Source organism: Tachysurus fulvidraco, chromosome 3 (genome assembly GCF_022655615.1).
Source record: "Tachysurus fulvidraco isolate hzauxx_2018 chromosome 3, HZAU_PFXX_2.0, whole genome shotgun sequence".
NCBI lineage: Eukaryota > Metazoa > Chordata > Actinopteri > Siluriformes > Bagridae > Tachysurus > Tachysurus fulvidraco.
Window position 1 is genome coordinate 4092178 of NC_062520.1, and position 11009 is coordinate 4103186.

General features: G+C 39.6%; 1 protein-coding gene across 1 annotated transcript; it reads left to right on the forward strand.

Annotated features, from left to right (window-relative positions):
* The first annotated feature begins 254 nt into the window (after window positions 1–254).
* Window positions 255–7479, forward strand: ptchd3a (patched domain containing 3a). Its single transcript, XM_027167940.2, has 4 exons — window positions 255–1039; window positions 1591–1712; window positions 2384–2529; window positions 5624–7479. Exons 1-4 carry the CDS (start codon window positions 323–325, stop codon window positions 7273–7275), a joined length of 2637 nt encoding a protein of 878 aa, XP_027023741.2. The 5' UTR covers window positions 255–322; the 3' UTR covers window positions 7276–7479.
* Window positions 7480–11009: the final 3530 nt, after the last annotated feature.

Consider the following 11009-nt stretch of genomic DNA (forward strand, 5'->3'; position numbering starts at 1 on the left):
TGGAACAAATAGAATTCATAATACCGCATGATTAATAACACTTTAAGACTCGTTTTATTACTGGATTTAACAGTATTGTGATGCTATATAGTAAAGAGTGGGAATAACCCAGTGTCATATTTTGTGTCCTATGAACCTATTCAGTGACCGATTAGTAAAGAAATATTACTTCCCTGTTCGTTTTCCAGCTGCCCGCTTCTTTGAAAAGAGGCTGGGTCATGAATCACTCAGTAGACATATAAAACCTATATAAAGAATCGATCATTAATCAGCTAGATGGCTCTACATAGTTTACTGCTACCTTTCTTCCCCTCTGAGCATCATGTCATGCTCTCGGACCGACTGCATCGAGAAGCCGTTCTCCAGGCTCTTTGAGAAGCTCGGACATCTGGTGGGTTCTTCTCCTGTGTGGTTCATCATCATTCCTCTTCTCATGTCCCTGGGGTTCGGAGGAGGTTTGCTTTTTCTTAGCGAGCTTGAGGATAATGACATCGAGAACCAGTTCACACCTATCAATGGATCGTCGAAGGCAGCAAGGCTTTTTGTGATGGAGAACTTCCCACATAACGACTCCATGTTCTCGAGTCAAAGACTCTACTCTGAAGGGAAGTACGCTATAACCATCCTGTCTGCTGAAAACGGAGGCAACATTCTTACAAAGAGTCTATTTGAAGAAGTTCTTCGTGTTAACGACAAAGTGAACAGTCTTTCGGTGAAGCTCGGACAGACGGAGGTAGGCTTCCGGGATCTGTGCACCACCGTGGATGGAGAATGCGTCAGCAACGGCATCATAGACATCTCTGAAAGTAACGCAGGCCAAATCGGGAAGATAAACCTAACTTTCCCGATTTATGCTTTTAGAAGCAAACAACTTTTTCTCGGATCTGAACTCGGTGGTGTGAAAACATCTGGAAATATCGTTCAAAGTGTCCAAGCAGTCAGGCTGTTCTATTTTCTAAAAGATCTCTCCGGTTCTAACGACTGGTTGAAAGCATTCCATCGAGCTCTTTATGATGAAGCCAGCAACAAGAATGTAAAGGTACGATACAAATAATGCTGGCAGACCATAATAATAATAATAATAATAATAATAATAATAATAATAATAATAATAATAATAATAATAATAATACAGTTTTTTACTGATGCTCTCATTCTAATGCATTAGTGTGACTTATACATATATAAAAAATATTGAAGTTTTCTGTATTTATGAAAGGAGTCTACGGATTCAGTGCTTAAAAAAATAATTAAATAAATAAATAAAAATAAAAAATCTGACTGATTTTTTACTAACATCATGAGAGAAATTAAAGAGATATTTGATAGCTGTTGTTTTTTGGTAACATTAATTGTAATTGTAAACAGAAAATTCCATTATTCTGGAATAAATTTGAATAGATATCGAACATCACGATACGCTTCATCACACCACCATGAGGCTGATTATTTAACCCTTTAATTCCTTACTTAATGTGTTAACTAATACTGAGTTGAGCAGGATTGGACACTTGAATTTTTATTGTTCATATGAACCCTCTGATTATTAAAGTTTTGAAATTTTATTTATTTATTTTACATTTTCTGCAGATATCTCACTTTACCTCGCTATCCAGACAGGAGGAGGTGCAGAAACACACTACTGACGGCCTCCCGTTTTTTTCCATCACCTACGTCCTTGCAATCGTGTTTTCCATTGTATCATGTATGCGGTAAGTTTTTTTTTAATCTGTCGGAATCTCCCACAAGTAAATCGGCACACAAAATGTTAAAGCTGTTAATTAGAAGGAACAGAGAACGGAACCACATGAGGAACATGAACAGACCTGCATTAACAACTTGAGAGGCAAGAAGACTGCTTTACACTTACCATAGACTTAGGCCTCGTTATTATACTCGTTATTATACTACTTTTCCCGAATCTACACATATTCACCTTGTTTGACCAGGATAGGTGTGGAACAACCAGGAAACCACTGAGTTCCTGTTCCTGCTTACTTTATATCATCTATAAACAATCCTTCCCATAAAAGTACCTCTTTTGTCTCTCTTGAAGGTAACAAGACAAAAAAAGAAAGAACCGGAAGAATCGTAAACTCTTCTGTGACGAAGAACTGACACTGGAGACTCCTTCCATAAATTGCTTAAAAAACCCCCCACAAAAATAAATTTAGTTTGTTTTTATTTGTCAAGTAACAAGTTGTTAATGTCTTTATTATTACCACCAGATTACACAAATCATTTGTTGGATGTTAGATTGCTGTGGAAACTGTTACTATAGAAACGATCTCAAATGACGCAATCCGCACCTTCTGACCAATGAGGTTTGAGAATTCTCTGTGTGACTACAGCATTGTGAAATCTTTCCTCTTCTGTCTTTCAGATTGGATAACGTGAGGAACAGGCTGTGGGTGGCGGTTGTGGGCGTTCTTTCTGCCGGACTGGCCGTCATCAGTAGTTTTGGCTTGTTGCTGTACGCTGGAGTGCCGTTCGTCCTGACTGTGGCTAACTCGCCTTTCTTAATTCTGGGTAAGATAAACAGATCTACAGATGTCTGAAAACCAATTTGTAAAACAGGTTCTGTTTGAAATTTCTATTATGAAAAACAATATTTTGATTGGTGACTTTTACGAGGAACGGTTCTATGTAGAACCTAATCTGGTTCTTTCAATTTCTTTTATAAAGTGAACCATTTTTAAGGGTACATTGTGTTAGATTTTCCTGAATTTGGTGGAAGAGTATGGGTGCACAGTGGCTTAGTGGTTAGCATGTTCGCCTCACATCTCCAGGGTTGGGGGTTCGATTCCCGCCTCCGCTTTGTGTGTGTGGAGTTTGCATGTTCTCCCCGTGCCTCGGGGGTTTCCTCCGGGTACTCCGGTTTCCTCCTCCGGTCCAAAGACATGCATGGTAGGTTGATTGGCATCTCTGGAAAAATTGTCCGTAGTGTGTGTGTGTGTGTGAGTGAATGAGAGTGTGTGTGTGCCCTGTGATGGGTTGGCACTCCGTCCAGGGTGTATCCTGCCTCGATGCCCGATGACACCTGAGATGGGCACAGGCTCCCCGTGACCCGAGAAGTTCGGATAAGCGGTAGAAGATGAATGAATGAATGGTGGAATAGTCATAGAGCAGCTCGCCAATGTACTACAATGCTTCTAATACATAAAGAAAATTAAACCGGACCAAAGTTCAGGGGAAGAGATTTTATTGAAGATACTCGTGTAGCATAGCCATCGTCTAGATCTTCTAGAACCCAAAGCACTGTCAGTGTGATCAGATTTTATACCTGGTCTCAATCAAAAGGTAGGTATTGTTAGGAAGGTCTCCTCCGACTGGAGACACTACAAAAGGGAAGGAAGGGAATTATTATTCCATTCCAATTATTAATTATTATTACATTTGGGACAACGTAACATCAGACATTGATTAAACCTGGATTATACTGTACATAAAAATCATTTAGTTGATCTTTGAATCCAAGTTAGAGGGATCATGTTAATATTATGTTGTGAGAAAATTGTATATATACGCTTTTAAAAATAAAGGTTCCTTGAAGAACCAAAAACGGAGTGAGTTCAGAGAAAGAACCATTCTTGGTTCCCCAAAAAAGCCTTTCATTAATGGTTCTACTTCTTAATCTCTTTTTAATTTAGAGCCATAAATATCCATAAATATTCTTTTAATAGTCTAAAGAACTATTCTGCTATGAAAAATGTTTTGCGATGATGTACCATAGTGACTTCATAGTTCCAGGGGTGTCAAACTCTGGCCCGCGGGCCAAATTTGGTACGGTGTAAAAGTGTGATACAGCTGGCTAGCCGCATGCTCCGCTAATACTACAAATCCCAGAATGCCTTGCCGCTGTATTGACGCGTAGTCACGAACAGCAAGCGCCCCACATTCTCTGTTGACAGTCGTTAACAACCCTGGTACAGTCACATCGGGCAAGTTAATTCACCCTCCACAACAATGTCCAAACGAAAGGTGGACAATAGGAGCTTTCAAGACAGGAGGGAGGCAGATTATCTGTTCATGTATATAAAGGACAGACCTGTTTGTCTTGTGTGCTAACGGTGCTAACGTGTCTGTAACGAAAGAATATAACATAAGAAGACACTATGAAACGAAACATTATGAGAAGTATAAGGACCTGGACGTAAAGCAGAAGCTCCAGAAGGCGGAAGAGATGAGAAAAAGTCTGGTTTCCCGGCAGATTGTGTTCATGAAAGCAAAAGCAAAAAGTGAAGCTGCTGTAAAAGCGAGCGTTACTGTGGCCGCAGGGACAGCAAAATCCGCCCGGCCCTTTAAAGAGGATTAATGTTTGCCCTTTAATGTTTGTCAAAAAGTGTATGGTCAAAGTTTGTGACATGAACACCACTGATGTGGCTTTTATTTCAAAGTTAATTTCTTATGTGTTTGTAATATCAAGCTCTGGTTGTTCCAAATCCTGTGTTTAAGCAAAACTAAAGTGTGTTTCCAAATGAAAAAGGTTGAACATTACAAATCAGTTGCAGTTCATTTTTCAATAAATATTCAGTTTGGCCCGTGACTTTATCTCAGTTTTATATTTTGGCCCACTGTGAATTTGAGTTTGACTCCCCTGCTCTAGAAGAACCATTTTTGTTTCCCCCCAAAAAACTTTCAGTAATTGGTTCTTGAACGAACACCTTTTTTTTTCTTAGTGCCATCATGGTTCTTTTATAGCCTAAAAAACTTTTTTTCTGCTACAAAGTACTTTTTTTTAAACTTTCCATGTGGATGTTGGAGGTTCTTCATAGAGCCATATACCCTAAAGACAAAGAACCATTAAAGACCCTTTATTATTAAAATTAAAGTAATAATAACTCTAATTTAATCAACACTTTGATCTTTTCTAGAATATGTAAAGGTAAAGCTCCAAAAGTAATGGCACCCACTTCATTGTATGTATTCTAAAATTATAGAGATTCAATTCAATTCAAGTTTATTTGTATAGCGCTTTTTACAATAGACATTGTCTCAAAGCAGCTTTACAGAACATGATGTAGATGTAGAGCTTCATCCTTCTCCAAGGATTCTACATAGAACCATTTATTTTTGCTAGTTTCTTTCTTTTTTATTTATTTATTTTTTTTTAAAGTCCTACCACAGAGGGCTTTCCTTTCGGGCAGAACCCTTCAGTAGGTACAGAAGCCTTAACTAAGGCACAGCTAAGGCACATTAACTAATCACTGTTTTTCTTTATTGATGACCACTAGACTACTGGACCACTTTGAGCTCCACCTACTTGAAATTCTTAAAAGAATTTAATGTATCACTAAAAATGTTTTCTGTGACACGAAGCCTTTATTTTGTCACATATACATTATAGTACAGTTCAGTCCAGAAGCAGTGAAGGTTAAGGGCCTTGCACAAGGGCCAAACAGTGGCAGCTTAACAGTGCTGGGGTTAGTGCAGAGTATCAGCTACTTGAGCCACCAATGCCCGTTTTTATGTTCCTGCTTAAACAAATGACGACAAATAAAATGGATTTTAAGCATGATCTTGATAATTATGCACATTTAAATATACTTAATAAGAAAAACATTCCACACACTATATTTGTTTACCTATTTGTTTACCTTTTTGATTTGTCTCTGCTTCCCAGGCATTGGTGTTGATGATATGTTCATCATGCTGGCCAACTGGCAGCAGACTAACATCAGAGACAGCGTTGAGAAGCGCATGGCAGACACTTATAAAGAAGCCGCCATGTCCATTACCATCACGACGCTCACAAATGTGCTGGGATTCTACATCGGTCTCACGAGTGACTTTGCCTCTGTCCAGGTCTTCTGCTTGTACACCAGCACAGCCATTTTATTCTGCTTCCTGTACAACATTACCTTCTTTGGAGGCTTCCTGGCCCTCAACGGGAGGCGAGAAGCTGGGAACCGACACTGGCTGACCTGCTTGAAGATCCCATCCGTGCACCCAGTGGGTAGATCCAAGGCATACAGGCTCTGCTGCACAGGTGGGGACTTTGACTGGCAGACTGGCACTGAGAAAGAGCAGCCAGTTAATCATTTCTTCAAAAAGTACTACGGCCCCTTTCTTACCAAGACACCGACAAAGGTGTGTGTGATATTTCTGTACTTGGGGTATCTCGCCGTTGGGATTTACGGCTGCTTTCTTTTGGAACAGGGGACCGAAATGTCACATCTAGCAGCAGACGACTCATATGTAAACGTATTTTACAAAGACCAGGACAAGTTCTTTTCCAGTTACGGCCCGAACGTCATGGTGGTAGTGACGGAGAAGTTTCCGTACTGGGATCAGTGCAGAAGATCTGAGCTAGACCGCTGCATGGAAGACTTCAAGAAGCTCAGTTTTGTCGACGGGGATCTCTATACCTCTTGGCTTGACGCATATGTGACGTTTACTGAAAATACAGGACAAGACGCAAACAATGAAACGGTTTTCAAAACCAATCTGCCAAACTTCTTTAAACTTTTCCCTGATTTCGAGCAAGATGTGAACATCATAAACGAGACAATCGTGGCCTCTCGGGTTTTTGTCCAGACTGTAGACATTGTTAACTCTACGATGGAGATAACGATGTTTAATGAACTCAAAAACACAGCTGAATACTGTAGAGCAGCAAAACTCCTGGTGTATCATCCCATGTTCATCTACTTGGATCAATACACGGTGATAGTGAGCAGCACTGTTCAGAACGTGGGCGTCACTGCAGCGGTCATGCTGGTCATCTCACTTATCTTGATCCCCAATCCCCTGTGCTCTCTCTGGGTCACATTCTCCATCGGCTCCGTAATCACCGGGGTTGCAGGCTTCATGGCGTTATGGAAAGTAAATCTAGACTCAATTTCCATGATCATTCTGGTTGTGTGTATTGGTTTCACTGTCGACTTTTCAGCCCACATTTCCTACTCCTTCGTCTCGAGTAAGAAAGAAATGGCAAACGAGCGGGCTATCGACGCCTTGTACTGTTTGGGGTATCCCATACTACAAGGTGCTTTGTCCACCATAATCGGCGTCTTGGTGTTAGCCGCCTCCAAGAACCACATCTTTCGAACTTTCTTTAAAATCATGTTTCTTGTCATGGTATTCGGTTTGCTACACGGCATCGTGTTCATCCCAGTCTTCCTCACATGGTTTTCCTGCAGCACCAAAAAACAGCAAAAGACATGCAACGACGAACACTTGAAACAGAGTACGAGGGCAAGACAGACCGAAATATATGTCACTCACAATGCTAACCTGTGGTCAAGAGGATCGCTGGACCCCGACTGTCCGTGACGATCGGAAGAGTCTTTACTAGCTAATGTCGTTCAGTAGCTTTCCTCCAATAGCAATGCTGTTCATTTAACTATTCATTTTAGAAATCGGTGAACTTGTAAAGAATTTATTTATACAGAAGCAAACATCGTGTAGATTATAAATGTTTAAAAATAGTTCATTTATAAATAAGCTGTGAAATAAAAAGAAATGTAAAACATTAAATCTGGTATTTGTAAAGAATTTATTTGTAAATGAACTAATTCTATTGTTATTTTCAAGACGAGTAAAACTTAAATGATGACGTGTGGGGTTTTACTGATGGATTTCATATCCTAGGTATAAAATAAAATAAAACCTGAGAATATTTTGAGCTTGGGTTAGCCACAGACACCAAACACACATTCATACAGTAAAAAGCCATCGATTTCAGGATGATAAAACAGGAAGTTCTATCTTGTGACTTATATCTGAGTTTTAGAACTCGTTCCTGCGGCCGGCTTTAGTTATTTGCCATTAACGAGCAACCAATCAGATCAAAGAAGGTCTTTACATGTCTCTACTGCATCGAAATCCAGGGATATTGCAACATCACACTCTCTCCTCTGTGTTTAAGCAGGTCCCATGTGAGTAAACCATCCTTTCATTGGTCGGAGTTAATGTTCCTGATGTTCTGTCTTCCTTTAAAGGCAAAGACTTCGAGACTCTGTGATATTATTGTAGTCTTTTTAGCTCTAGACATTATAATTGATCAGTCTGATCAGAAATCAAGTTTTCATCAGAACAACAGTGTTTAAAAATCACCTGTTCAATTAGAGAGCCATTACACAAGTCAACTTAAAACAGCTGGTTGATTCGGATGGCTTTCTCACCAAGTGCACAGTTCTATTGTAGGGTCTGACTCTGGTTTTATCAGCGTTCTGGCCTAACCCTTAACCCTAACCCTTAACCCTAACCTTAACCCTTAACCATAACCCTTAACCCTAACTTTAACCCTAACTCTAACTTTAACCCTTAACCCTAACCATAACTTTAACCCTAACTTTAACCCTAACCCTAACCCTAACTTTAACCCTAACCCTAACTTTAACCCTTAACCCTAACTTTAACCCTAACCCTAACTTTAACCCTTAACCCTAACCCTAACTTTAACCCTAACCCTAACTTTAACCCTTAACCCTAACCCTACTCGTCTACTAAAGAAACCATACCAAAGGGTTCTGAAACTTAAGATCTTCTCTGTTCTGATGAAACAAACTTCCATTGGAAATCTGATCAGCTGAATCTCTGACCCGCTTTCGAACGACTCCTCCAGACCTACAACTTCCTGAAGAACTTAAACTAGCACTTAAAAATCTGTTGTCTTCTGCGTGCTCTCTATGCTTACCCTCGCACCTCCTCAACAGCTTTATTAGACTGGTTGATTTCTCAGCCCATGTGAACCACTATCAGTATGCGTTCCCTAATAGACACTTCGATACGTCCGTCTGCCACATTGTGTGCATGTTAATGTTAATGAATTGTAGCTCAGGCATGTGTTTTGGGCATGGCTTTGAAGAAAACACTGAAGGAAAGGCCAAGACTTTATTAGTGCTTAGTGTAAGCAGCATGTTAGGGAATTATTTCAAAAGGTCATGGAACACTGTACATTAAAACGCAGCGTGGGCTTCGACGTCCTTATTCCAAACCGACGTTAAATGTTCGATTTCACTCTAATGAAAAATGTGAAACATGAATCCCGACTCATGACATTTCTTTTACATACAAAAAAGGTGCCTCGTGGTTCTTTATTCTTTACTTAGTTCTACAGAACCCTTTAGGTTCTATAGCGAGAACAAATAAGCCTTTTAGCACAAAGACAGCTTGCTTTATGTCTGTATTTACATCATTCTGCTATATTTTATTGTTTGTCTGTTCTGTTACTTAAACTACAGGCGCCGGGACGAACCGAAAAGTTGTTTTCACGGTGAAGCCGATGTAGAACCATTTTTGGTTCCCCAAAGAACTGTTCAGTAAATGTTTCTCGAAAGAAGCGTATTTACTTTAATCAAAAAAGAACATAAAAATCTTCCTTCCTCTACAGAGAACCTTTAGTGCAGTAGAAATGTTTAATGGATGTTAAAGTAGCTTCATGGAACCATTCATGCTGACAAAGCACCGTTTATGAACCTTTATTTTTTTAATCATGCTCAGTTGCAGTGTAAAAAAATGTTTATTCAGTATATCGCATTCAGTTTTATTCACATAATGATTATTATTATAAAAAGTTCTAAAAACATTTCTATAAAAAGTTATAAAAAGTTCATTGGGAAGTCGTGGCCTAAAGGTTAGATCATTTGACTCCTAACCATAAGGTTGTGGGTTCGAGTCTCGGGCCGGCAATATCACGGCTGAGGTGTCCTTAAGCAAGGCACTGACCCCCCCCAACTGCATAAATGGCTGCCCACTCCTCCGGGTGTGTGTTCACGGTGTGTGTGTGTGTGTGTGTGTGTGTGTGTGTGTGTGTGTGTGTGTGTGCACTTTGGATGGGTTAAATGCAGAGAACGAATTCTGAGTATGGGTCACCGTACTTAGCCGTATGACACGTCACTTATTTAGAACCTTTTCACAGGCTATAAAGAATCCTGTAATGTTCTTATTGAAGGTTCCTTTCAGAACATTTTATGGCTTCCAGATACGAAAAACATTTAGAATGTTCTAGAAAATGTTAAGGCTTTTAGGGTAAATATAAAGCACCAGATTGAACTCTTTGAGGTTCTATATAGAAGAGTATACTGAAGTAACCTGAAGAAAAATATTCCCTACTTTCACCACCAGAGGTCACCGTCTCCCGAATCACGAACTGTTACCATGGCTACTGCTGATCAAGCTTATACTGTTTTGTAATTAACACTCATTAATCCACTTATTATCCCTTACAGAAGAGTCAAGTGTGAATGATCGAACGTTAAACTTTCACACCTTAGACCTTAGACCATTTAATTTCTAAAGAACCTTCTTCTGCTATAGAGAACCTTTTGGGAATGGAAATGTTCCATGTATGTTCACACACACACACACACACACACACACACACACACACACACACACACACACAGAGGTGTAAATGCACCCAAGACTTTCAAAAAGATTTGAACCCGAGCAATAAACCACGCCAAGTCTGATGTTAACGTTAATTAAATACATGCAAATCAGTCTGTCTAATAAATAATAAAGAGAACCTCTCAGTGCATCACTTCATAACACACACAGCCCCTGACTTAAACTATTCCTATTAACACAATGTAGAACTAAATAAAAGGAACAGCACAGGAAGTAGGGCACAGGAAGTCGCATGTGATGTTTGGGTGTATTCCATCAGTTCGATTTCAATCATCTCAGAATGACATGAATCCAAAACAAGGTGTTTTTAGGGTCTTAGCGTTATTTAGCGGGAACCCGAGATCTGTACCTTTATATCTATGTCTATATCTATATCTATAAGTGTGTACACACACACACACACACACACACATATATATATGTACACAATTCATCTCTGATTGCTGGGCTACGAAAAAAAGAATCTGCTATTCTGTAGGACAATCTGATGCTGATGAAACGGAGACCTCTCCAGGGGAGGAAGGAATCGAGTATAAAGCAAGACTAGCGCTTTCTAAATGGATTTTTTGGCTGTGGAGTCCTCGGGATCTGCTGTATGGAATGCTAAAGCACAAAATGTGTTTGAAATATTCATGAATCCATAAAAGTTTACG